Genomic DNA, 27,200 nt, shown 5'->3' with positions numbered 1-27,200 from the left:
CCTTTGATGGCTTCACCTGATAAACTAATTTAACTAGATACATCAAATAGAAAAATTATGTTTCACAAGTATTAAAAGTTTATAGATTAATACAACATTGTAAATCAACTATACTTGAGTAAAATTTTTTTTAAAGTTTATTAGAAACATATGTCAATGTCCCTGTGAGGGAGAGGGCTGGTATTTTACCAGATTAATTCCATCTGCTTACCACACCTGCTAGAAATTTTTCCATTTAACAAAGTTTTCGGGATTAGAATTCATATACATGTTTTATGTTAGGTACTATTTTATTTTCTTTTTATTTACAATATAATATTAGTTTCAGGTATACAATAATCATTCAAAATTTTTATAGATTATACTCCATTTAAGTTATTGTAAAATATCAGCTAGGGACTTCTCTGGTGGCACAGTGGATAGGAATCCGTCTGCTGATGCAGGGGACAGGGGTTCAATCCCCAGTCCGGGAAGATTCACTTTCTGAGGAGCAACTAAGCCCATGCTCCACAGCTACTGAGACAGCATGCCCTAGAGCCTGTGCTCCACAACAAAGAGCACCCCTGCTCTCTGAAGCTAGAGAAAGTAATGAAGACCTGGCACAGCCAAAAAGATACACATTTTAAAAAATATTTCCTGTGCTGTACAATATATCCTGATAGCATTTTTACATATAGTAACCTGTACCTCTTAATCCCCTGGCCTGTCTTGCCCCCTTTTTCCCTTTCACCACTGGTAACCTCTAGTTTGTTTTCTGTACCTGTGAGAAAATTCATATAATTTTAATGCAACTATTAAAAGTAAATTCAATTATAAAAAATCGTATTATAGTCATACCTTTAAAAATATTACGCAAGAGAAATAAAGAATAGTGACAAGGCTGAAATATTTTGAAAAGAACACCAGTTCAATAACACATTAATAAAATGTATTCATAGTTTAATTCTTGCATTTTAAAAATTAAGGACCTAGTGAGTTATTTTTCTATAACAACGTTTGGAGCAAATTTTGTTTTTAAGAAATTAAGCATATTATTAAATACTAGACATGTATCTGATGTATAATGCATAACACCTGAGACATTATTGCTGTTAAGTTCACTAACATTCTCTTGTAAGCGAACAACAAGAGGATTCTAGAAAAATATCTTGGGTGTATTTATAAAGCCTACATTAGAGTCATTCTTTATTTTTTTTTTAATTTTATTTTATTTTTAAACTTTACATAACTGTATTAGTTTTGCCAAATATCAAAATGAATCCGCCACAGGTAGAGTCATTCTTTAAAAAACTAAATTCACTTTTGATAAATTACAATGCAGTTGTGCCTGCAGATGACCATAGAATTCAGAAACAAAGTTACTGAAGATCAAATTCAAACAGTTAATCCTGTTAGTCAAAGCTAACTGCTGCTGCTGCTGCTAAGTCACTTCAGTCGTGTCCGACTCTGTGTGATCCCATAGACAGCAGCCCACTAGGCTCCTCTGTCCCTGGGATTCTCTAGGCAAGAACACTGGAGTGGGTTGCCATTTCCTTCTCCAATGCATGAAAGTGAAAAGTGAAAGTGAAGTCACTCAGTCGTGTCCGACTCTTAGCGACCCCATGGACTGCAGCCTACCAGGCTCCTCTGCCCATGGGATTTTCCAGGCAAAGTACTGGAGTGGGGTGCCATTGCCTTCTCCGGCCAAAGCTAACTATGCCTTAGAAAAGCAGAACAGTCAGAATCACACAGCGTTACTAAAAGCATTCCAGCGCAGACTTCGGGAACAGACTTGTGGACACAGTGTGGGAAGGGGAGGGTGGGGCGAATTGACAGAGTAGCATGGAAGCATATACACACCGTATGTAAAATAGAGAGCCAGTGGGAATCTGCTGTGTGACACCGGGAGCTCAGCCCAGTGCTCCATGACAACCTGGAGGGGTGGGATGGGGTGGGAGACGGGGGGGAGGTTCAAGAGGGAGGGGACGTATGTGTACCTGCGGCTGATTCATGTTGATGTATGGCAGAAACCAGCACAATATTGTAAAGTAATTATCCTCCAATAAAAAAAGTCATCCAAGATGCGAATGGGGGAAAAAGGAGATGTGAGATTTGTGTATATGCCACATTTTGCAGATGTTTTCACTGAAATTTTAGTAGCAGTCTTTTACAAAACAGTCTGTCAATATCTCTGGCCCTCAATCTATACTTAGTCTTAAGGGTCATGCCAGGGGCTTGACTTCGAATCAAAACAGACATGGATTTGTAAATACATGTGGTCACAGACCTCACGGACATCGGTCTCCTTCATGACATGTCTTGTGATATAGCGAACGGAATCCAGTGCAGCTTCCAGGGTGTTTCTAGAAGATCTGGGTCCACGGCTGCTCCGAGCTTCCTCCTTCTGACTGAAGTACCTGTCTACGTGACTTCGCATGCAAAGCAGTTTCGGTAGCTTGTGAAGAAATATCTTGCGGACCCACGGAGCCATAGCGTCGTGCGTTGAGGAAGAACGGTGATGAATGTTGATAGCAAAGACAGTGACCATGATAGACAGTGTCACAAAAATCATTGTGAACACCAGGTACTCTCCAATCAGAGGTATGACTTTGGAAGATGAAGGTATGATCTCTTCAATAACGAGAAGGAAGACAGTCAGAGACACAAGTACTGAAGTACAGAGACAGATCTTTTCACCTTCATTTGAAGGAAGATAGAAGACAAGTACAGTTAAAAATGAGAGCCCAATACAGGGTATAATGAGGAACAAGGTATAAAAGAGAGGCAGACGCTTAATTACAAATGAGTAAGTGATGTAAGGATACCAGCAACAGCTGTCAGTTCTGTTTCCTTTGCTCCCTGTTGCGCTGACAATTTCCCATTCTCCATTATCAAAAAAATCTCTCTTGTCTACATCTTGGTCCTCCAAAATTATATCAACCTGTGATCCATCGTAAGTCCAAGAACCAAATTTCATGGAACAGTTTTGGAGATCAAATGGGAAAAATGTGACGTCGATGGTACACGAACTTTTGTAGTTTGCCGGTGGAGTCCAGGTCACCGTGCCGTCGTACCTGACGACGGTTTTGGTACTGGCCCCTTCAAAACGTCCATCTGCACTGAAAAACACACACACACAGTAACAAGGCAGAGAGTGAACAACCCGGGTATATGTTTTACAAGCCTAATGTCTATAGGAAAGCCTACGTTATAGCATGAAATAGTCTTAAAATTATTACACTTGAGATATACCTACAACATGTAGGGGACTCTAGAGTCCTTAAATATCTAACTCTACTGAAGTCCAACCACTGTTTCCATGTCTACTCCAGGACCAACAGATCTGTATTTACAGAATCTTGAGATTCATGTAGTTGAAATGATTTCACTTTGATTACACACAAAAGGTAATTGGCGCTAGTGGTAAAAAACCGATGCAGGAGATGCAAGAGACATGGGTTTGAGCTCTGGGTCAGGAAGATTCCCCTGGGGAAGGAAATGGCAACCCACTCCAGCATTCTTGCCTGGAGAATCGGGAGCCTGGTGGGCTACAGTCCATGGGGTCACAAAGAGTCAGACATGACTGAAGTGACTTAGCATGCATGCACACACAAAATATAACTAGGCTGTTTATAACAATGGACATGCATAGAGCCAGAACCTGAATCCATATTCCTAGACCCACTCCCTCCAGTGATTGTCCCCCTCCATGACAGATACTGGACACTTCTACAGTGATGGGGAAAGAACAACAGTCCCAAGCTGGGCAGACCCCTGGAAAACAGCTGTCCTCTCGAAGTCTGTTGCCACATGAACTCATGCAGTCTAGCGGGAACCACCACCACCAACATGAGCTATCTTTATTGTTCTCTATGTTAAAATTCATGTAGCTTTTGCACACTCCTTTGCAATATATCCAAGTTAAATATAAAACTGCAGTGACTTCGAGTAAAATGATGCTTCAGGAAGCTGCATCATGCTATCTTGCAGCTTTGTTCACTCCTTCCATGTTGAGAAGCATGGAGGTAAAGGTTTGAAAAATGAGAAACATTTTTTCTCAGCCTTTGCTCTGTCCTCATGCCAATGCCTTTTTGCAAATAAGATAAAGTACATTAGGATAAGCACAGATTCCCCAGTGTCCTGGAGTGGTTGGTCCTAGAAAAAAATGGAACTGGCATCCAGAAATACCCTCTCCCCTAAGTCAAAAACCATAATCAAAACACATTTAGGTAGAATGCTCATTAATATGAGCTAATAATCAACCCAACATTCCTCACTGTGGGGAAATTATGACAACATAATTTTCAAAATTATGGAAAATCACAAAAATTACAACATCTAAGCAAAATTAAAAGGATGCACCTTTAAACATAAAGTATGACCTTAACTATTTAAAAAAAATAATACCAAAAAATCTGGAAGGCAGTCAGCAAATATGTAGGCTTGAAAATAGGAGGTAAATGGGAATGTCAGGATGCTTTGCTATGAACACCTCCACCCCCACCACATGTGAGCTGTGATCTTAGACAAAACGTAACTACCCTTGGCCTCCATTTTCTCATCTGGCACATAAATGTAGTCATCCCTAGTTCGTGAGGTTATCTTGAGACTCAGATGGCTAAAGCACGCATGGCACTGAGCACACAGCCAGGCAGAGTAAGCTCACTGTGCACGTAAGCCGCAGCTGAGGCTGGCTCCATGTGGGCTAACGGGACTGATTATGTTTCCCCCAGCTTCTTCATACCTTCCTGGACTTTCCAAATGGATTACAAATTTTTAAAATCCAAGGACACGTTTATGATCAGAAAATAATTCACAAGAAAAATGGAGAGAATCCACAGAACATATTTGTAGGTTCACGAAACAAAAGAACACAAGATTAAGTCATGGGACTTTATGTAGGCAAACAATGTTCAAAGGGAATAAAAAAAAAATACTGGTGCCTAATGGTGATGCAATTTCTTTCTTAAGAAAACATAAAATGGTATTTTGACTATAACTTACTTATCAAACAAAACGATATCTGGAGTCCAGAGAGAGTCTGAAGGGACACGTATAAGTTTTATTCCACCGTAGTCATCAGGGTTCCATCTTAACTTCACATCTATCCACTCCTTTAAAACAAAGAAACCTGAATCAATTTCAATAAAAGCAATAGCCAAAAACAGTGAAAACTCTACTCTTTTTGCCAAACTCAGATATTTTAGACACGAAGTCACCTCTACTCCCAGTAGAGAAAACTCACCTCCACATCCTTCTTATGGGCACTGGGGGACAGCCCTGTCCCCCTGTGAGGTGGCTGTAACCATGGCCCTCATGAGACACAGGTGAGGACCAGAGCTGGGTGTGTTCAAAGCTCTGCTCAACACCTCTTCCACCAGCTAACCATACCCAGGAGCTACAGCCTGGTCCAGGCCAGGCTAAGGTCCAGGTTCAAGGAAAACATTCTCTTTTCTAGCTGTTTTGTCATTGACTTAGCTGGACTAGGCCATGCAAAGAGCAGACAGATTTATGACACATTCCACATAGTTAAACACACCATCCCACCTCCACATCGTAGTAATTCTGTGATCAGGTAAAGACTTGCACCCCAAGGAAAGCACATATGCCTTTAAAGAGTTTGGGTTTAGGGAACTCGTAGTAAGTATTAAAAATCAGGGACAGGACTTCCCTGGTAATCCAGTGGTTAAGAGTCCACTTACCAATGCAAGGGACATGGGTTCCATCTCTGGTCTGGGAAGATTCCATATTCTGCAGGGCAACTAAACCCACACACCATAACCACTGAAAACCCCGTGCCCCAGGGCCCATGCTCCACAACAAAAGAAGCCACGACAATGAGTCTGCGCACCACAACAAAGAGTAGCCCCCCGCTCTCTGCAACTGGAGAAAGCTTGTGCACAGTAATGAAGACCCAGTGCAATCAAAGATAAATAAAATCAGGGGTAATAAAGAACAAACAAATGGAAGTGCTCAACAGCACGTGGGCACATCTGACGGTCCAGAAACAGAAAGAAAACTCCTTTATATAAAAGGGACTATGAAAAAAAAAATCATTACATTCTTGCCTGCTCCCATCTCACTCAGAGTAAAACCCAAAATCCTACAGTGGCCTAGAAGCCACTACTCATAACCTATGCTAGGAGTACCCATCGGCCTCTGGTAGATTTCACTGACCTCATCTCCCACTCCCATCCCCATGGCCACTCACCCCTAGCAGCTGGCTTCTCTGCTACTCCCTAAACACACCAGGCACCTTCCAACCTTAGGGCCTTTGCACGTTTGTGTCCCTCTGCCTGGACGCTCCTCCCCCAGATACTTGCGTGGCTTGCTTCTTCTTCAAGTCTTTGTTCAAATCTTACCTTCTCAGTGGCACTTCTCCTGCCCATTCGATTTAAAAGTCCAGTCCCCAACACTTCCCGTCTGCCTTTTCAGTATTTTTCTCCAAGCTTATCATCTTGAAAAGTACTATACAACTTCCTATTTATCCCACTGCCCCCCAATTGGAATGATGTTCCTTGAAGGCTAGACTTCTGTCTGTTTTGTTCACTGCCATTTCCCCAGTGCCCAGAACAGTGCTTGCCGAATGCCAGGCACTCAGTATTAACTGCATGAATACAAGACTCCATCTACCTCACCTTTCTGTCTCCTGCCTGTCCACCGAGACCAAATATTCATGTCCCTTCTGTGCTACAAACTCTGTAATAACAGTGGCACCAGTTAACAGTTACATGGCCCTTCAAATTCAATACATACCTGTTTCAACCAGACATTGGTTGTCATTAACTGATTTTTCTCATCCTATAAAATAAAAAAATTTAAAAGGCTGATTATTTCAATTACAGAAACGATAATTCTTTAAGTAAGAATTTTATCAGTTTTTACATAAGCACTCCTCTCTATAGAATACTACATTCTGTTCATCAATCCAGTTCTCTAGAAAAGCAGGATCTTTTTTTCCAGCCTAATCTCACGTTATTCCTTCCAACATACTCTGTATTTCAGATAACTTGCTATAAAGGCCACCACTGGCATTTTCCCATGTAACGTTAATAGTCTCAACGACTACATTTCCTCAAATCTAAGATGCAATCTAAGAAGCACAGCATTATTTTATGTACTTAGCACTAAGGAAGAAAGAAAAAGGCTGATAATGAATTGTAAGCTGCCATTAATTATAAGACATCTTGATTTCAGAAGTACTAAAATGTGGGGAAATGTACATCCTACAATTGATGAGATACAATGTATGTATTCTTGAGGGGCTATAACTTGTCATTTGCTTCTGTGAAGGCACAAATGTCAATCTCTCTATGGAGCTGTTATGTAGAAAAAGTGTGGAGGTCAGAGACTTGGATGTTAACTTCATAAAGCTTTTACATCTGACTTTTCTAGAGAACCAGGGGTCCTTGCCACTTAGACCTTCCTATTGTCTCATCTTTGCTTATGCCAGTCCTTCACTGAATTTTCAAGGCCTAATTAAAGTGGCAGCTCTTCCATTAAATTTTACTGAAATATCATAGAGCCAACTGCACCACTAAAAGATCATCATGGTCATCAACCACAAACGGACCTTGTATAGGATACAATGCTCAGAGCACAGAGACCCACAGAAGCCAAGGCAGTCGCTACAGTTGGGGAGGCAGGATGGGGTATAAATAGCTTAGGTGACTAGAGGATCCCCATTGCCTATCCCATCCAAACAACCCATGAATGACCTAGGAGAAAGGAGCAGGACAGAAAAAAGCACACTCCTAGGGACAAAGGCAGCTGTTAGTCCCTACATGGAGAATGGGTCCTAGGAAACAGCATGGCCATCCCGCTTATGGTGTGTTTTCCAAAGAGCAATTTTCCTCGATTAAAATACTAGCGCTGGAAAGGAACTAGAGATTTTTTCTATCATAATCCCTTCATTTTGCAAACGTGGAAACTGGCCCAATGGAAACTTGCTTAAAATCACACCACCAGTTTGTGGGTAAAATCTACTCTAGAACTCAAAACTCCCAAATTTAAACCCTACACCACCAGATCTACTGCCCACCCCAAAGTTACACACCATCCAGAATAACTGCTGAGCCCTCTATTAGAATATGCCTTTCAGGCAGAAGTTCTAAACAGAGGCATCAAAAATTAGGGGAGTTTTGGTAAACACATAATGAGCATGCTGCATGCCAGTAGGTCATTTATGAGACCTGATGAAAATTATAGACCATTTCCCCAGAAAATGTGAACACACATCAATTTTACCCTGTGAGGTAGGACCTAGTCAGTACTTAGTATCTTCAACAGTAACATAGATAAAAGAATAATCCATAAATTCACAACTAGCTCCAAAGATGTGGAAGTAGCCATTGACTCAGGGGATATAGCTTATTTCAATCTCAAGTGTCTCTTGAGCATCTGCCGTGTGTTTAACCCAGTGGAGGATGCAATTGAGTAAAGAAAAATGTAAGATGACACTCAGGAGGAAAGCACAAATAAATGAAATGTTAACACTCATAAGCAAAGCAGAAAAGTTTTAGGGGTAGTAGGTTTATTTTAACCTGACCATAAAAATAAAATCAAAACAAACAAGCCAACACTGAGGTTTTAAAAAGAGAGCGAGAACACAATGGAATAGGAATCTGAGGCAACTTCCAGAGCCACTAAATATGACCACAAGGTTGCAGGGCAAAGACTTCAGCGATGGAAAGGAACATAAACCTGCTGAGAAGCAATGCAGTGAAACTTCTAGTCTCAATGTCCAGGACCCTTGGCCCTCATCTTCCTTGACTACAGTCCCTCTACCCTCCCATTGCCACTGGCTGTACATTTTCTGGGCTCTTCTCTTAAGAGGCCACCCTTCCTCAACTTCTGTGCTTGGCTAACCCACCCACTTTCTATGAATGTTCCTGAAGGATCAGGCTCCTGCTCTCTCTGCTTTAAAAACACACCAATTCAAAGTTTTTAACAATCACCCCCAGGCCAGTAATTCCAAAATGACATCCTCAGCCTTGTCTCTCACTTCAGAGCCAGACTCGACCTTCCAGGGGCCTCGCCAACATTTTCTTTTGAATGCACCACGATGACCTCATGGCAAAAGCAAACCCATCATCTTCTCTGTCCTGCCTCCATAACAACTATGTTTTACTTTCCAATTGGTTACCCTTCTAACCACCCAGGCTTCAGAATTAGACGCCTCCCCCCATAATCAGTGGTCAAGTCCTGTTCCTTCTTATATGTGGTCTTCTAACTTGTCTCTCAAGCTTCTAATCTTTCCCTCCTCAAAGCCATATGTTTCTATTGTATTAATCTTCCTAAAGTTCTGCTTTTACCATGTCTGTTACCCATCAGATCTCTCATTCACTCAGCATTTACTGTGTACCAGACACCATGTTAGAAGAGACACAAGGACTAAGGCTCACTCTGCCTTAGTGAGGAGGCTTTGCCAGCACATGAGCGCCAGTCAGTGTAACTGGAACAGAGGAGAGACTGTCTTCAGAAGTTTGGATTTCAGAGTCTGACAGATGAATTTGGCCTTGTAGGAAAAATGGCTTGTGCTGAGAAGGAAAGTCCCCCAAACAGAAGCGACAGCAGGAGCAAAGGCACAGTGGCACCCAGGTATCACTTGTCACCTCCTCTACCGTCCAGTTAGACCATTGATCTAAACCGCTGAACAAAAAGGCTTAGCATCACTTATGTAATCACTATGATTACACTGTTCCTTGTTATTAAAGTTCTTTCTTCTCTGCATGCCAGATCCTATGCTTAGCACAAGGCCAGCTCAAGCACTCTGCCTTCTTTGATAGTCTCAGTCACCAAGATCTGAATAGCCAGATTTCTGTGACATCACGCTTTAGTACTGCAGTGTTCTACCCTTACTCCATTTACATGCTAACGATCCCAACTGGAAAGAAAGGTTGAAAGCAAGTCCTAGTAACTACACCCTACTTCCCTATTTTTAATTTATATTTAAAATCTCCCTGGATTGCCCAGCAAAGGATCAAGCCCAGAATCCATATTGATTGATCTTTCTGGAAGCAATGAGGTGACCTATATCAATCAACAGACTTCAAAAACTGTATATCTTTTGATTCACCACCTTCCTTGCTTATGTACAAATATATTCATCATTGTCATTTATAATAGGAAAAATTGGGAACAATTTTACAAAAGTTTCTGCTATTATAAAAGAATGTTTACAATAAATTATAAATTAAATATATCCATTAAAAATTACATTTAAAGATTATGTATTAACATAAAAAATGTTCATCACATAACAATAGGGGGAAAAGTAGTAATCAAAATTATATCTAAAATAATATCACAATTTCATAACATACTCATAAAGAACAAACTGGCAAGAAATACAACAAAACATTACCAGTGGTCACCTCTGGGTGGTAGAATTACAGTCAATTTTTGTTTTCTTATTTGTATTTTTTTGAACTTTCAAAACTCTTTCCAAAAACCATGCACTGCTTCTATAATCAGAAAATAAAGGCACACTTACGTTACACACACACACAAATACTTGTCAACTATTCTGGGAACACAACAGGGAAATAATTATTGGTTAATATGATCAGAACAAGAAGAAACTAGTTTGAAAATCAGTGTGAACCTTTTAGTTTAAAATAGAAAGAATCTCTTGACAACAAAAACAAGTTTATGAAGAGAATTTACTTCCTGGTAAATCTCACATGAAAAGATCTCAGAAACATTCTAAGTGTGATACTGAAGCAATAATCTGTTGAGATCCTTCTTGGTTCTAAAAATCTACAACTCTAACTCTTGGATTTTTTCTTTTAAAATTTTGATCTTTTGGTCATATTTTTAAAACACATTTAAGGAGAAACTTCCATATAAAATATTTAATCCCTTCAAATTTATTAAGAATAGGCCTATTTTAATCACCAAATGAGATAAAATGATTTCTAAACTCTACCAGATTATATAAACATACAGTATTCCTGTGTCTGTGGTGTAATCATTGTTTTTCCCTGGTGAGCTCCTTGAGGACAACGACCGTGTTCATTCACCCGTTATCTCTGTGGCCTGGCACGGCGCTTGCATGCACAAGACGCTCTGCATAACCTGCGTGAAACGAATACATAATGACGCGCACACCTACCACATCCACTAACTGAGATATTGCAAGGCCGAACTTTATTTTTATTCTGTCATTCAGGTGTTCCACAGGACGAACCCATCTTTCGTAGTCTTGAAATAAATCCTTAAACAAACTATCTTCGTGTTTGGCAACAACGGATGGTTCAGCTAATCCTGTACAACAAATTTTTAGAAGTTAGTGGATTGGCTTCTCTCCCACGAAACACACAGACTTTTAAAAAGTTCAGCATTATGAATGAACCAAAGGGGGTGACAGAGGATGAGATGGTTGGATGGCATCATCGACTCAAAGGACATGAGTTTGAGCAAACTCTGGGAGATAGTGAAGGACAGGGAAGCCTGCATGCTGCAGTCCATGGGGTCACAAAGAGTTGGACACGACTGAGCGACTGAACAACAACAAAGTATTATTTAGGCTATTGACATAGGAGATTTTAATATAAAATATTAATATAAATGTTTGTGATCCAGGAGGGACACTCTGGTTCAGATATATTTCTTAGTTAAATCAGATTATTCACATGGAAATATGCTGAGTTCCATAAGAAGCACTCAGTACTTAACACAGAGTAATTTAAAATCTAAGTAACAAAAGATTTTAAATTACCAGGGCTGGGGGGTTGCTTGTCATAAAATTCCAAACCTAGAAAACAGATGTATTAAAATTTATTGGTAAACTGGTGCTAGTGGTAAAGAACCCACCTGCCAGTGCAGAAGACATAAGAGATATGGTTCAATCCCTGAGTCTGGAAGATCCCTGGAAAATGAAATGGCAACCCACTCCAGTATTCTTGCCTGCAGAAACCCATGGACAAAGGAGCCTGGCAGGTTATAGTCCATTCGGTTGCAAAGAGTCAGATACGACTAAGCAACTTAGTATGCAGCATAAATATAAAATAAACCTGCTTTAATTTGTTTTTGTTGTTCAGTCACTATGTCGTATCCAACTCCTTGAGACCCCATGAACTGTATGCTTTAATTTAAATGCATTTAATATATACAAACACATAAATATTGAGTAAATTATTCAGCTTTGTCATATCTTTGCTACACATTGTATACAATTACCTTAGGGTTCAAGACTTAAAAAAAAAAGACAAAATTTTAAAAGTTTGAGATGCCATAGCCAAAGATTAATTAGATTTATGGATCATAGTAATGTTTACACTTCTACTGAGTTTAAATACGTCTCTTTAAAGAAATGGGTTTTTAGTGTTTTATGGACACTGGAGTCTCTGTTAGGAAATGTGGAATCCGTGAAATTCAAGGATGACATTTACTCAAAACTTAGGATTTTACAAAGAAAAAACACTTATTTAAAACAAAATGTCAATGGCTTATTTATCATGAAGTATATATTGCAGGTTTAGAGTAGCTAGTGTTGATCTTTCTCTAACCTGAAAAAATGATTTGACAGAAAATTAGCACTTTCACAAAATCTCTTTTTGTTATGAGAGACCATGTTTTCTATGTAGAGCTATTAAAAAGTATCTAGTTATTTTAGCTAGAGGAAATCCATCCTCTGATTTTCTCTCACTGCCTATTCCTTAATTAATAGAGCAGCTTAGTCTTCAGAGTTTATGTCTTGCTTCCCTAGGCTATTTAAGATATTTGATTTAACCTATAAATACCATAAGTTTGTGCCATGCCTCTGTAAAAGTCTCCTTCTGCTGAAATGCACAGTACTGGAGCTACTGCAATTCAATTAGAATATTATACACTAAGGAGTCATTCTCTGTAATGTTTAAAAGCTGTTAATTTCAGAGGTTAAAGTTAAAATAGCATTATTGACCAGTTTCTCCTATTCTAATTCTATTTTAAAATGTTATAGTCTCTGAAACACCAAAACTTTAAGGTTGTTTAAAAGACAGCGATAACACTCTGATGGGTTAGGGTAAATATTGGATGGTCATGTATATCATGTGTATAGTAAAAACATCTATGCCAGGCACTGAATTTCTGAGAGACTTTTCAGAACCATGAGGTTTGTGTCCAGAAATGCTGTTGAGGGAAGTTCCTTTTCCATTTTAGGTTATTACAAGATATTGTGTATAGTTCCCTGTGCTATACAGTAGGTCCTAAAAAAATTTTTTTTAATGTTTTTTAATAGCATCTAAGGAAACTTTTCTCCTTTGCTTTTTGCTTCTCTTCTTTCCACAGCTATTTGTAAGGCCTCTCCAGACAGCCATTTTGCTTTTTTGCATTTCTTTTCCATGGGGATGGTCTTGATCCCTGTCTCCTGTACAATGTCACGAACCTCATTCCATAGTTCCTCAGGCACTCTATCTATCAGATCTAGGCCCTTAAATCTATTTCTCACATCCACTGTATAATCATAAGGGATCTGATTTAGGTCATACCTGAATGGTCTAGTAGTTTTCTCTACTTTCTTCAATTTAAGTCTGAATTTGGTAATAAGGAGTTCATGATCTGAGCCACAGTCAGCTCCTGGTCTTGTTTTTGTTGACTGTATAGAGCTTCTCCATCTTTGGCTGCAAAGAATATAATCAATCTGATTTTGGTGTTGACCATCTGGTGATGTCCATGTGTAGAGTCTTCTCTTGTGTTGTTGGAAGAGGGTGTTTGTTATGACCAGTGCATTTTCTTGGCAAAACTCTTAGTCTTTGTCCTGCTTCATTCCGTATTCCAAGCCCAAATTTGCCTGTCACTCCAGGTGTTTCTTGACTTCCTACTTTTGCATTCCAGTCCCCTATAATGAAAAGGACATCTTTTTTGGGTGTTAGTTCTAAAAGGTCTTGTAGGTCTTCATAGAACCGTTCAACTTCAGCTTCTTCAGTGTTACTGGTTACGGCATAGACTTGGATTACTGTGATATTGAATGGTTTGCCTTGGAAACGAACAGAGATCATTCTGTCATTTTTGAGATTGCATCCAAGTACTGTGTTTCGGACTCTTTTGTTGACCATGATGGCTACTCCATTTCTTCTGAGGGATTCCTGCCCACAATAGTAGATATAATGGTCATCTGAGTTAAATTCACCCATTCCAGTCCATTTTAGTTCGCTGATTCCTAGAATGTCTACATTCACTCTTGCCATCTCTTGTTTGACCACTTCCAATTTGCCTTGATTCATGGACCTGATATTCCAGGTTCCTATGCAATATTGCTCTTTATAGCATCGGACCTTGCTTCTATCACCAGTCACATCCACAGCTGGGTATTGTTTTTGCTTTGACTCCATCCCTTCATTCTTTCTGGAGTTATTTCTCCACCGATCTCCAGTAGCATATTGGGCACCTACTGACCCGGGGAGTTCCTCTTTCAGTATCCTATCATTTTGCCTTTTCATATTGTTCACTGGGTTCTCAAGGCAAGAATACTGAAGTGGTTTGCCATTCCCTTCTCCAGTGGACCACATTCTGTCAGAGTTCCAAAGAACAGCAAGAAGAGATAAGAAAGCCTTCCTCAGCAATCAATGCAAAGAAATAGAGGAAAACAACAGAATGGGAAAGACTAGAGATCTCTTCAAGAAAATTAGAGATACCAAGGGAACATTTCATGCAAAGATGGGCTCGATAAAGGACAGAAATGGTATGGACCTAACAGAAGCAGAAGATATTAAGAAGAGGTGGCAAGAATACACAGAAGAACTGTACAAAAAAGATCTTCACGACCCAGATAATCATGATGGTGTGATCACTGACCTAGAGCCAGACATCCTGGAATGTGAAGTCAAGTGGGCCTTAGAAAGCATCACTACAGATAAAGCTAGTGGAGGTGATGGAATTCCAGTTGAGCTATTTCAAATCCTGAAAGATGATGCTGTAAAAGTGCTGCACTCAATATGCCAGCAAATTTGGAAAACTCAGCAGTAGCCACAGGACTGGAAAAGGTCAGTTTTCATTCCAATCCCAAAGAAAGGCAATGCCAAAGAATGCTCAAACTACCGCACAATTGCACTCATCTCACATGCTAGTAAAGTAATGCTCAAAATTCTCCAAGCCAGGCTTCAGCAATACATGAACCGTGAACTTCCAGATGTTCAAGCTGGTTTTAGAAAAGGCAGAGGAACCAGAGGTCAAATTGCCAACATCCGCTGGATCATGGAAAGAGCAAGAGAGTTCCAGAAAAACCTCTATTTCTGCTTTATTGACTATGCCAAAGCCTTTGACTGTGTGGATCACAATAAACTGTGGAAAATTCTGAAAGAGATGGGAATACCAGACCACCTGACCTGCCTCTTGAGAAATTTGTAGGCAGGTCAGGAAGCAACAGTTAGAACTGGACATGGAACAACAGACTGGTTCCAAATAGGAAAAGGAGTACGTCAAGGCTGTATATTGCCACCCTGCTTATTTAACTTATATGCTGAGTACATCATGAGAAACGCTAGACAGGAAGAAACACAAGCTGGAATCAAGATTGCCGGGAGAAATATCAATAACCTCAGATACGCAGATGACACCACCCTTATGGCAGAAAGTGAAGAGGAACTCAAAAGCCTCTTGATGAAAGTGAAAGTGGAGAGTGAAAAAGTTGGCTTAAAGCTCAACATGCAGAAAACGAAGATCATGGCATCTGGTCCCATCACTTAATGGGAAATAGATGGGGAAACAGTGGAAACAGTGTCCGACTTTATTTTGGGGGGCTCTAAAATCACTGCAGATGGTGATTGCAGCCATGAAATTAAAAGATGCTTACTCCTCAGAAGGAAGATTATGACCCACCTAGATAGCATATTCAAAAGCAGAGACATTACTTTGCCAACAAAGGTCCGTCTAGTCAAGGCTATGGTTTTTTCTGTGGTCATGTATGGATGTGAGAGTTGGACTGTGAAGAAGGCTGAGCACCGAAGAATTGATGCTTTTGAACTGTGGTGTTGGAGAAGACTCTTGAGAGTCCCCTGGACTGTAAGGAGATCCAACCAGTCCATTCTGAAGGAGATCAGCCCTGGGATTTCTTTGGAAGGAATGATGCTAAAGCTGAAACTCCAGTACTTTGGCCACCTCATGCGAAGAGTTGACTCATTGGAAAAGACTCTGATGCTGGGAGGGATTGGGGGCGGGAGGAGAAGGGGACGACAGAGGATGAGATGGCTGGATGGCATCACTGACTTGATGGACTTGAGTCTGAGTGAACTCCGGGAGTTGGTGATGGACAGGGAGGCCTGGTGGGCTGCGATTCATGGAGTCGCAAATAGTCGGACACGACTGATCGACTAAACTGAAATGAAGGAAACTTTGTCTTAGGGGAAAAAAAACACTAACTCGAATTGCCACCTTAAATTTTGTTTGAAAGAAAGTAGATAGGGCATAAATAAATAAAATGATAATCATTCTACTTAATGAGAACCCTTAAGATACTACCTTGTGAACACCTTCTTAGTATATCCGATACTAGAAATAACATTTTCCTAGTACAATGTTACAGAAATGATAGGCGCAAAGGTCCATGGTATTTTAGCACAAAAACTTAATGGTGCGCTCAAACTCTACTTAGAGGCTATGTTTCTTTATCTGGTTCTAAGTGTTTTCAGTTTATACTGCTCATAAACCCCAAAATATTAAGAAGGAGATGATCCAACACATTCCCTTACTTAACAAATGAGGATATAGACCAGAAAGGCCAGTGCAACAGAGCTCATCAGCGGCAGAGCTCAGCCCCCCTCAGCCTCTTCCTCTTTCCACATTAACTTCTTCCACCTCATGACAACTGGAAAAGAGGTTTAAGGTTATATCCCCTGAGAGCTCAAGCCCCACCAATGTTTGCTCATTCATTCAACAAACATTTAACAGAATATGCCTTGTATCAGGCACTATGCCAAATGCTGGAAATGCACTAGTACTCAAAGACAGGGAAATCCACATTTACCATCTAGTAGTAAGGACTGAGGAGAAGGCAATGGCACCCCACTCCAGTGTTCTTGCCTGGAGAATCCCAGGCACGGTGGGGCCTGGTAGGCTGCTGTCTATGGGGTCGCACAGAGTCGGACATGACTGATGCGACTTAGCAGCAGCAGCAGCAGTAAGGACTGATTCAGAAAATGTGATACTATATATAAGCTAACTTCTATAGAAACTGAATCAAACTAAAAAATTATTTTAAAAAATTTGTTGTGAATAATTAACATTTGCTCATCCTACTCAAAATAAATACTTTAAAGCAATCACTTTCAACCTAGGTTCCTAGGAATCCTGTGGCAATTACTATACAGAAAGTACCCTACATATGAATGAGTTCTGTTCTGAGAGTGTATTCATAAGTCAAATTTGTTCGTAAGTCTAACAAAGTTAGCCTAGATATCCAACTAACACAGCTGAATAGTACTGTACTGAGTAGGTTTATAATACTTTGCACACAAATAATACATAAGAAACAAACACAAAAAATAAAATATTTTTCATCTTAAAGTAGAGTACCTTGAAAATATAGAAGTACAGTACAACAGTTGGTTTACAGGGGCACGTTCACATCTTAAAAGTTCACAACCTGAAGATTCATATGCAAGGGACTTACTGTATTGCTCTGCACTATTTTTCAATTATGTCACATAAGTCGTGGGTCTCCAGGAAACCAATGTCCTGGAATGCAGGAATCATTTCTTTAGTTTGGCATTCCTACAGCATTATACTTAGTGCTGATCACAGCACTAAGTTAAGAGTAGCTTTTCTTCCCTTACTACTTAAAGAGAGAAACACGAGAAATAATTTGCAAATTATACATCTGACAAGGGACTTGAATAATAAAAGACTCTATAACCTAATCAATTTAAAAACAGATAGTTCAGTTCAGTTCAGTCGCTCAGTCATGTCCAACTCTTTGCGATCCTATGGACTGCAGCACGCCAGACTTTCCTGTTCAATACCAACTCCTGGAGCTTGCTCAAACTCATGTCCATCGAGTCAGTGATGCCATCTAACCATCTCATCCTCTGTTGTCCCTTTCTCCTCCTGCCTTCAATCTTTCCCAGCATTAGGGTCTTTTCCAATCAATTAGCTCTTCACACCAGGTGGCCAAAGTACTGGAGTTTCAGCTTCAGCATCAGTCCTTCCTTTTTCTGAATATTCAGGACTGATTTGCTTTAGGATTGACTGGTTTGATCTCCTTGCAGTCCAAGGGACTCTCAAGAGTCAATTCTTAAGCACTCAGCTTTCTTCATAGTTCAACTCTCACATCCATACCTGACCACTGGAAAAACCATAGCTTTGACTAGATGGACCTTTGTTGGCAAAGTAATGTCTCTGCTTTTTAATATGCTGTCTAGTTTGGTCATTGCTTTTCCTCCAAGGAGCAAGTGACAGAAAGGCCAATAATTATAGGAATGTCATACCCCCTAAGATGGCTATAATAAGTAATACAGATAATAACATGTTTTTTGGTTAAAATGTGGAGAAATTGGGATCCTTAAAGCTATGCTTTTTCTAGTAGTCATTTACAAATGTGAGAGCTGGACAATAAAAAAGGCTGAGTACCAAAGAACTGATGCCTTTGAACAGTGGTGCTGGGGAAGACTCTTGAGAGTCTCCTGGACAGCAAAGAGATCAAACCAGTCAATCCTAAAGCAAATCAGTCCTGAATATTCAGGAAAAGGAAGGACTGATGCTGAAGCTGAAGCGCCAATACTTTGGCCACCTGGTGTGACGAGCCAATTGATTGGAAAAGACCCTAATGCTGGGAAAGATTGAAGGCAGGAGGAGAAGGGGCTGACAGAGGATGAGATGGTTGGATGGCATCACCAACTCAATGGACATGAGTTTGAGCAAACTCTGGGAGGTGATGAAGGACAGGGAAGCCTGGTGTGATGCAGTCCATGGAGTTGCAAAGAGTCAGACACGACTGAGCGACTGAACAACAACCCCAGGTCCTAACAACATACTGGCACAGAGCAGATGGTCTGTGTGTTGAATGCATACATGAACAGATGAAGAAGTTAATACCATCTGACAATTTCCATTTATTTCTAGTAATTCAGAATTTCATCCTTGGTTGTGAAAGCAACTGTCACAAGAGCTACAGAAGCTTACTATTAAGGATTAAGAGTCCCACTAGACATCTTTTTAAAGGTAGAGAGGCCTTGTGCTACTCAGATTTGAGTATGAAGAGAGGCAATATAACATGCTGGCTAAGAACTAGTAGATTTTAAGTCCACGAGTTGGGTTCTATCTATCCTCTAATACTTACAGTCTGACCTGGAGATATAACTTCTTTGCATATTAGTTTTATCATCTGTAAAACTGGTCTAAAACAATACCAACCTAATAAGGTTATTGTGAGGATTAAGTAAAACTGTGCCTGTAAATGCCAGCACAGTCGTTCTTATCCGCCTACAAACGATGCTGAAGTAAGGATAACTGATAGACCTCAAAAGGCAAATACACCAAAGTACTATCACAAAGCAATTACTGCCTGTAGAGCTCTGATTTCTACATAAAACTTTCCTGATAGCCTACCAAAGATCATCTCCCTATAGAATACCACAGACAATGGAAACTTGCAAAAAAAAAAAAACCAAAATGAAGGAATAACATATCTGTGGCACTGGGCACCCTCAACACTGCAAATGACAGTTCAGTGAAAAGCTCTCCTCAAGTCTCTACCCTTTACAGCTAATAATAATAATTAGAATACCAACCTACTAATAGCACATGAATCACATTATCTCAGAAAAACAAAGAGAACCTAGCAGTGAAACACACTAAAAGTAGGACAAGAATAAGAACAAAAAACTAATGGACAATTCTTCTGAAGTAGTTAAAAATATAATGACAGAAAGAACTAAATTGAATACATAAAAGGTACAATATGTATACTGTTATTAACTCTGTGAGATTGAAATTTGGGTTTCACAAATCCATCTGTAACTCCTCAAGTAGCATTACTCTGGTATCGTCTCAAGTTTGAGGAATTAAAAGAATGACTTATCAAAAAAGTTTCACTTTTAAGTTACTTACTGAAACCACACATATTTTCAAAGAAATGTCAGCTTGATCCTTAATTTTAGTATGGTGATTAAGAAAGGATGCAAAACTGCAAAGCTGAAAACTGTGATTTGAATACTTGGCACCAGTAATTAGGTATTAAATTCATGTGTCCCCACTTTCTAACTTACTTAAATAAAACAAGACTATCTGTTGGAAAAATGTTGAAAATGTTTGGTGATGCTTTGGACTGTCACATGGAGGGGGTGGTGTGAGCAGTGGATGGAAGCCAGGATGCTACCAAACATCCTGTAGGGCACGGTGTGTCTGTTGGCCACTTAGTCATGTACGACTCTGCGATCCCAGGGGTTATAGCCTGCCAGGCTCCTCTGTCCATAGAATTCTCCAGGCAAGAATACTGGAGTGGGTTGCCATATCCACCTCCAGGGGATCTTCCTTACCCAGGAGTTGAACCTGGGTCTCCCACGTTGCAGGCAGATTCTTTCCTATCTGAGCTACCAGTACTGCACAGGACAGCCCTTATGACAAAGATTTATCCAGCCCAAACTCAATAGTGTTGAGTAACGCTGTGTCCGACTTCAGGGCTGCAGCCATATTCTCATTTGCAGGGAGTGCCCTTCACATTGTGGGGTGTTCTTTGCACAGCCATACTGTTCAATAGTATGATCTGATAAAAGTAAATAAATATGCAAATTTGTCTTAAGTATGTCCCCCAGGAAGCCAGGCACCAGAGTTTTCTGCTCTACCTCTGGCACCAAGACTGACACAGGAACAGCCACTCAACATTTGCTGAATGAATGAACGAATAAACTAAACTGGGTATCACATGTTAGGCTCTAATATACCAGAGTTGTAGCAGATGCTAAAGATTTAAGAAGAATCTTTAAGAATCACTGGTCTTACAGTAGCTAGAAGGAAGCAGAGATAGAACTAGGACCCAGATTTGTCTCTGTTCTTCTCAAAATAATACTTTCATTACAAAAGTCACGTATGATCACTGTCAAGATTCCAACCAAAAGCACATGAAAAGTAGAAACTGTCCATTTCCTCCTCTTTATCTCCCTTCCTCCAAGGCTAACCACTTTTAAGTTTGTTGTGTGGACATCTTAAAATGCACTCACACACAGAGGAAGAACAAATGTTTTCTTTTTTAAGTTTTGCGACTTGCTTTTTTTTCATTCAATTCTCTATGTCAATGTACATCCATCCATCTCCACGCTTTCTTCATAAGACATGAAGTGGTCTGGGTTACGGCTGTATCATAATTTATGTAAGCTTTCACCACTGGTAGGCATTTATACTATTGTTAGCTTTTGATTATTTCTTACAATGCTACAATGAAAAAATGCTGTAGTTAACATACAAGTTAAATCCTTGTATTAATACAAGGACTTCCATGACACCTACTCTCAGAAGTGGAAGAGCTGAGTCAAGGGTACACGGTTTCAGTTTTGCTGGTTACTGCCAATAGCCTTCCGTTTCTTCTTTACAGGTCATCATAGAGCGAAATAATGTATCTAAAAAGTTTGTAAGAGTGATATATATTATATACCCTCAATTCATAATTAAGACATTCCTGGAGTAATCTTCCCTTACAAGTGTCCTTGTATTTTTTAAAGTTAACGAAAAGTGTCTTATATACTTTTTAAAAGATCCTCTCTGCTGCAGTCGAAAGAGGTCTATTTTAAGCAATAGCAAGGAAAAAAAGTGAACATAATCAACCATTTTGTAAATGAGAAGAAATGCATACTATATCCAACATTGTCAATGTGGCAAGTAGGCATGCTTACCAATCATTATTCTAAGTGTTATAAATGAAATGCAGAGGGTTTTTTTTTTTTCACTCAAGGATTTTCATTCTATTTTCTATTGATTTTTATCACAGAATTATCGGATAAAGTTTCTCTGTAACTGATATGCTTTAGTAAACCTAATTTAACATCTTACCCTGACTCTCAGAACACTGGCTGTAAGAAAATGACCTTAGGCGGTGTTAAATTTAGGTCTAGTCAATAGTTTTCAAAAAGAAACAACTTGCACACTTTAAAAGTTTAGGCATCATCAGATTGAATAAATGCAGAGTTCACTATCGTAATTTGACACCACAAACCTCTCAACAGGCAATAAATATGTATTATGAGCTAATATATTTCCAGTGTCATGAACTAAAACACCCGCCAGAACATGAAGTTGCCTCAGCTCACTATAGCCTGTGTGACCTTGATAAGACTCTTGGGAAATTCCTCCTTAGGACTGTCCAAATACGAATGAGTAGTGGGGCCTGGGAGGAAACATGAAAAAGGAAGATGGCTCTATTTGTTAGGCTGGTGGGATGGAGCTTACTTCCTATTGGTCTTCTCCTGTTTGGGCTACCGTTCGTTGTAAATCCTCTATTTCCATAATTACTATCATTGCATCCTCTTGAGAATCCACCCACTTTATATGAATGGGAAACTGTCTGCAACGTTGCTATGCAGTGTGTGGTACTCTGACCCGGAGCATTCACCACCCAGGCGCTTCTTAGAAACGCAGAAGCTCAGCCCATGTCTGAAGCAGTGCTGCAATTCTAATATCCCCAGAGGATTCTTGTGCGCATTAAAGTTTGAGAAGCCCTGGTCTACAAGACTAAGAGCAGTGATTCTCAAGGGTGGGGAAAAAGGGAGACAATTTTGCTCCAAAGAACCATTTGACAATATCTGGAGATATTTTTCAGCGGGTACTACAAGCATCTTGTGGGTAGAAGTCAGGGTTCCTGCCAAACAACCTACAAGGCAGAGGACAATCTCCCATAACAAACACATATCTGGCCCCAAATGCCAGAGGTTGAGAAACACTGAAAGGAAAACCAGTTTTGCCTAATTCCATATATACACTGTAGATCACAAAATAAAAAGAAATATATCCAAAGTTCATATTGGACTTCCCTGGTGGTCCAGTGGTTAAGCATCGGCCTGCCAATGTAGGGAACATGGTTTGGTCCCTGGTCTGGGAAGATTCCACATGGCCGTGAGGCTCAGCCCATGTGCCATGAGTACTGAGCCCGAGCACTCTAGAGCCCATGCCCCGCAATGAGAAGCTACAGCGACGAGAAGCACTGCAACGGCAGAGAAGCCCCTGCTCGCCCCAGCTAGGGACAGCCCACGAGCAGCAATGAAGACCCAGCAGAGCCAAAAATAATTCATTGACTTTTAAAAGTTTATATTGTTCTTTTTGTCAGAATTCAAATATTCATATTTAATTCCTATTTTTATTGGCAAAAGACTATAATTCTCCTTTAGAAGAAAGGTCACTGAATCAAACACCGTTAGAAGAAATGATATCAGGCGTCCCCAAAGTGGAAACAAAACATTTAAATTAAAATTTTAGTCACCAAGCAGAAAAAGACCGTTAAAAAGACTCTCTTCTGTCTTATTGCCATTATAAAACCACACCTTTGCCATTTTGGAGAGCAGTTTTATAGACGCAAATTGTAAACTTTTTTCCAAAAGGAATATTCACCAACTCTCATTGTCAAGACATGCTTATTTAATATTAAACTTAAAATTACATCTGAAAGAATTTAATTCCAATTTTTTAGGGAAGAAATATAATGCTATTAGAGAAAAATGTTCTGTAGTGAAATTACGTATTAAAAAACTCATATCCTAATTGTAAAAAATTACTTACTAGATCTAATTTGTACATTATAGGTTGAAAAAAGCCCTATTCTGACAAATGATTGAAAACCTTTTTAAGGTTCCATCAACAGGCTACATTTACAAACTCAGGTACTGAAACGTATCAGGAGATACACAAATAAAACCCTATCTTCCAGGTGCTCAGTCTAACTCAGAGCATATTTAGCATTTGCAAGAAAACAAAAATAATTTTTATTTTCAGTTAAACTGTGTGAAGAGTCTGTGTCCTTACATAAAGCATCTCGACATTCTTTTGGATGTAATCATAATAATGGAGGAGCCTGGTAGGCTGCAGTCCATGCGGTCGTTAAGAGTCGACGCGACTGAGCGACTTCACTTTCACTTTTCACTTTCATGCATTGGAAAAGGAAATGGCAACCCACTCCAGTATTCCTGCCTGGAGAATCCCAGGGATAGGGGAGCCTGGTGGGCTGCCGTCTATGGGGTCACACAGAGTTGGACACTACTGAAGCAATTTAGCAGCAGCAGCAGCAGCAATCATAATAAAAGTAAAGAGGATGGTCACTATATGTGTATTTTATTAGCTTCTTAATATGTTAATGAAAATGACTAAAGGTGAGGATAAAAAATCTTTCATAGCTCTCATTTTCCACAATATAATTATTTTATTTCCCTTTGAATGAAACAGAACTCAGTCACTACAAATAAAGTTTCAACCATTAAAAATGTCTCACAACTATACAGCTAAGGAATATAATTGACCAATGACTAATTTCCATAAATCACTCTCCTAATCAGGGTCGGGTCAGTTTAAAAGGCTTATATTCTTTTAATGTACTAGGTTAATTATCTACTCTTTAATACAGACAAAACTGCCTCCTGAGAATCTTTCATAGCTCCGTGACCTTCCACCAGTTAAATAAGTATGGCAGCTGGCAGACCAGACATTTTCTTTTCCTAGAGACTGGCTCCCAGGAAACCACAAGGAAGAGTTATTAAGGTCCTAGGATGAATATGAAAACAATAAAATGTAAATGTAAAATTAATTGATTGGAAGCACCTGAAATCTATCTATTATCACCTTCTAATTTTAAAGATGGAGAAATAACGGTTCAGTAAGGTCAAGCAATATGCCCAAGGAAACACAGCAAATTAATGGAGTACTTCTGGGGCTTCCGTGGTGGCTCAGCTGGTAAAGAATCCACCTGCAACGTGGGAGACCTGGGTTTGATCCCTGGGTTGGGAAGATCCCCTGGAGAAGGAAATAATGGCTGCCCACTCCAGTATTCTAGTATTCTGGCCTGGAGAATTCCATGGACTGTATGGGGTCGCAAAGAGTTGGACACAACTGAGTGACTTTCACTTTCTGCAGTTTTACACAAAAGCATATAAATTAGCCAGTGTGCAATTCCATTGTCTTTTCAACATTACTCTTCAAATGATCACTTGCTAAAAGCAACAGTTTCTTGGAATTTTAGAGCTAGAGAGGGAAGCCTTTAATGCTCACTCATCTTACAGATGAGGAAACTGATATCCAGAGAGATCTTACTGTTTCATCATTCATCCACCAACATTTACTGGACTGCTACAATAAGCTAGGTCTTAAGAGATACAAAGAGACACAGGATAAGATCACAGTTCTTAAGAAGCTCATGTGGGACCAAGAGAAAAAATATATATATAAATGTAATACAACATGATAGTTATCCACTTTCACCAAAAGGCATAGAGACTACTATTTTCTAGTGTCAGGCACAGTGCTTGGCATTTCACATGTATTATTTAATCCTGAAAACAACTGAGAGGTAAGCAGTATCATCCGTTTTTCAAAGGAGGAGGACAGCTGAGACATTGTCCAAGTCAAGATACACAAGTGTCATAATTTGAACCCAGGTTTGCCTGTCTCCAAAATCACATTCCTTTCTTTCTGTTAAATTATGACACCTTCTGCACCAAATTTTATTTGCTTAAATCATCCTTCACCTTATTTCTCTACAGTCATTGTAAAGAAACACATCCTGCAATAAATAATTCTAGCCTTCAAGATTATCACTTCCTAGAATCAGGAATCAGAGTTTAAAAACCTTAAGGAAGGAAAGACAAGAAAAGGTTCTGCTTATACCCAAATAAAGTTTCCTTACTCATAAAAACTGAAATACTGGAGTAGAGAACTTCAGCTTTTATCTCCTGCTTAACCGAACATGTGCATGTTAGTCGCTCAGTCGTGTCTGACTCTGCCACCCCATGGACTGTAGACTGCCAGGCTCCTGTCCATGGAATTCTCAAGGCAAGAATACTGGAGTGGGTAGCCATTCCCTTCTCCAGGCGATCACACTACAGGTGCTCCATAAGCGGTAGTATTTTTTCTTCAAGGTATTGAGAGGGCTGACAAACTTTCTAAAGCTTTCAATTTGAAAAAGTACTAAGCATTTTCTTTTGTTTCTATTCCTGTCCAAAACATTTTGAACTAGAGAAGGCTAGAAGAAAAAACTCTATTCCAAGATGCTAAGGAAGAACTTAGGATGCAAATAGCTCTGCAGCCAGGTTAGTCCGCTCTCCAGTCACACAACTCACACTTTTCATCACAGGCAAAAGGAAAGATTTGAAACGCCAAGGGACAAGTTAGAGGACAGGGACAAGCGGTAAATCAAATCAGATCAAATCCTAATCCCTAGTAATAAACCCAAGGAGCCTCGATGTGTGTGCGAGCGCAACGCTCAGTCGTGTTCGACTCTTTATTCACCCCACTTTATTCACAGTGTGGTGTTCGACCCCCCTTTATTCACAGGCAAGTATGAAGGAGCCTCCATAATCGTCTGAGAATAAAGTAACAACGTGGGAAACCCAGTTGAAACCAAGAAAGTAAAGCCCTGATGGATAAAGAGGGCATCTTTTATTGAAAAAGTTGTATCGAAGTATATATATACTAAGTCACCCAGAGTGATGAGAGTCATGGAACAAAAGTCAAAGTGGCCTTTTCTCTACATTTAAATAAACACATCTGAGCATTTAGGCTGAAACCTCACTCCAAGCCCCCAGGAGAAGAATATAACCGCCCTCGGTTACAAGGTTTTCCGTGACGGCTGCAACCTTGCGGCTCTCCGGTACCGGCGTGGAGCTGCCCCGGCCGCCCAGAGGTCCCAGCCAGGCGCACTCCGGCCGCCCTGAGCCCCTCCGCCCACTCCGAGGGCGAACGCCCGAGACCGCCCTCCGCCGCCCAGGCTCACCTCGGCGCACGCCTCCCCCCGCGCCCTCCGGACCCCAGCGCCCAGCGACCAGCTGGAAAGGGAGGAAGAACTGGAGCAGGAGGGGCCCGAGGCCGAGGACCCAGCGCCCCAACCCCGGCGCAGCCATCGACCAGGACCCGTGCGTCAACGCAGGGAGCCGCCACACGACGGTCGCGCGGGGAAAGCGGACCCGAGGAACCGAACCGGGAGTGTGGGCTGGAGCCAAGTGCCAGCAGCTGCAGCAGGCCGGGTGCTCCGCTCTGCAACAGACCGGGTGCTCCGCTCCTCGGCTGGCGTAAGGGTAGCCTCCAGTCCCGGCCGGATTTGGGCGGGCTCAGGG

At 40.4% G+C, this 27,200-nt stretch overlaps 1 protein-coding gene across 7 annotated transcripts in view; it reads right to left on the bottom strand.

Annotated features, from left to right (window-relative positions):
- CHRNA5 (cholinergic receptor nicotinic alpha 5 subunit) overlaps positions 1 to 27,200 on the bottom strand; it is a 28,879-nt gene extending 1,679 nt beyond the window's left edge. Inside the window, exons 1-7 of one of the 7 annotated variants that reach the window (XM_055555548.1) lie at positions 27,065 to 27,200; positions 21,403 to 21,512; positions 11,096 to 11,247; positions 10,346 to 10,445; positions 6,736 to 6,780; positions 4,984 to 5,093; positions 2,267 to 3,098 (exon numbers count right to left, since the gene is read on the bottom strand). In XM_055555548.1, the coding sequence (XP_055411523.1) occupies positions 2,267 to 3,098; positions 4,984 to 5,093; positions 6,736 to 6,762 (969 nt within the window). In that variant the 5' untranslated portion in view covers positions 6,763 to 6,780; positions 10,346 to 10,445; positions 11,096 to 11,247; positions 21,403 to 21,512; positions 27,065 to 27,200. Of the gene's footprint in view, positions 1 to 2,266; positions 3,099 to 4,983; positions 5,094 to 6,735; positions 6,781 to 10,345; positions 10,446 to 11,095; positions 11,248 to 21,402; positions 21,513 to 26,860 lie in introns of all 7 variants that reach the window. The other 6 variants (XM_055555547.1, XM_055555551.1, XM_055555549.1 and 3 more) reach the window with 6 other exon arrangements.

This window comes from Bubalus kerabau, chromosome 19, assembly GCF_029407905.1.
Source record: "Bubalus kerabau isolate K-KA32 ecotype Philippines breed swamp buffalo chromosome 19, PCC_UOA_SB_1v2, whole genome shotgun sequence".
Taxonomy (NCBI): domain Eukaryota; kingdom Metazoa; phylum Chordata; class Mammalia; order Artiodactyla; family Bovidae; genus Bubalus; species Bubalus kerabau.
Note: the sequence above shows the minus strand (reverse complement) of the source record. Positions and strands in the feature narration are given on the sequence as shown.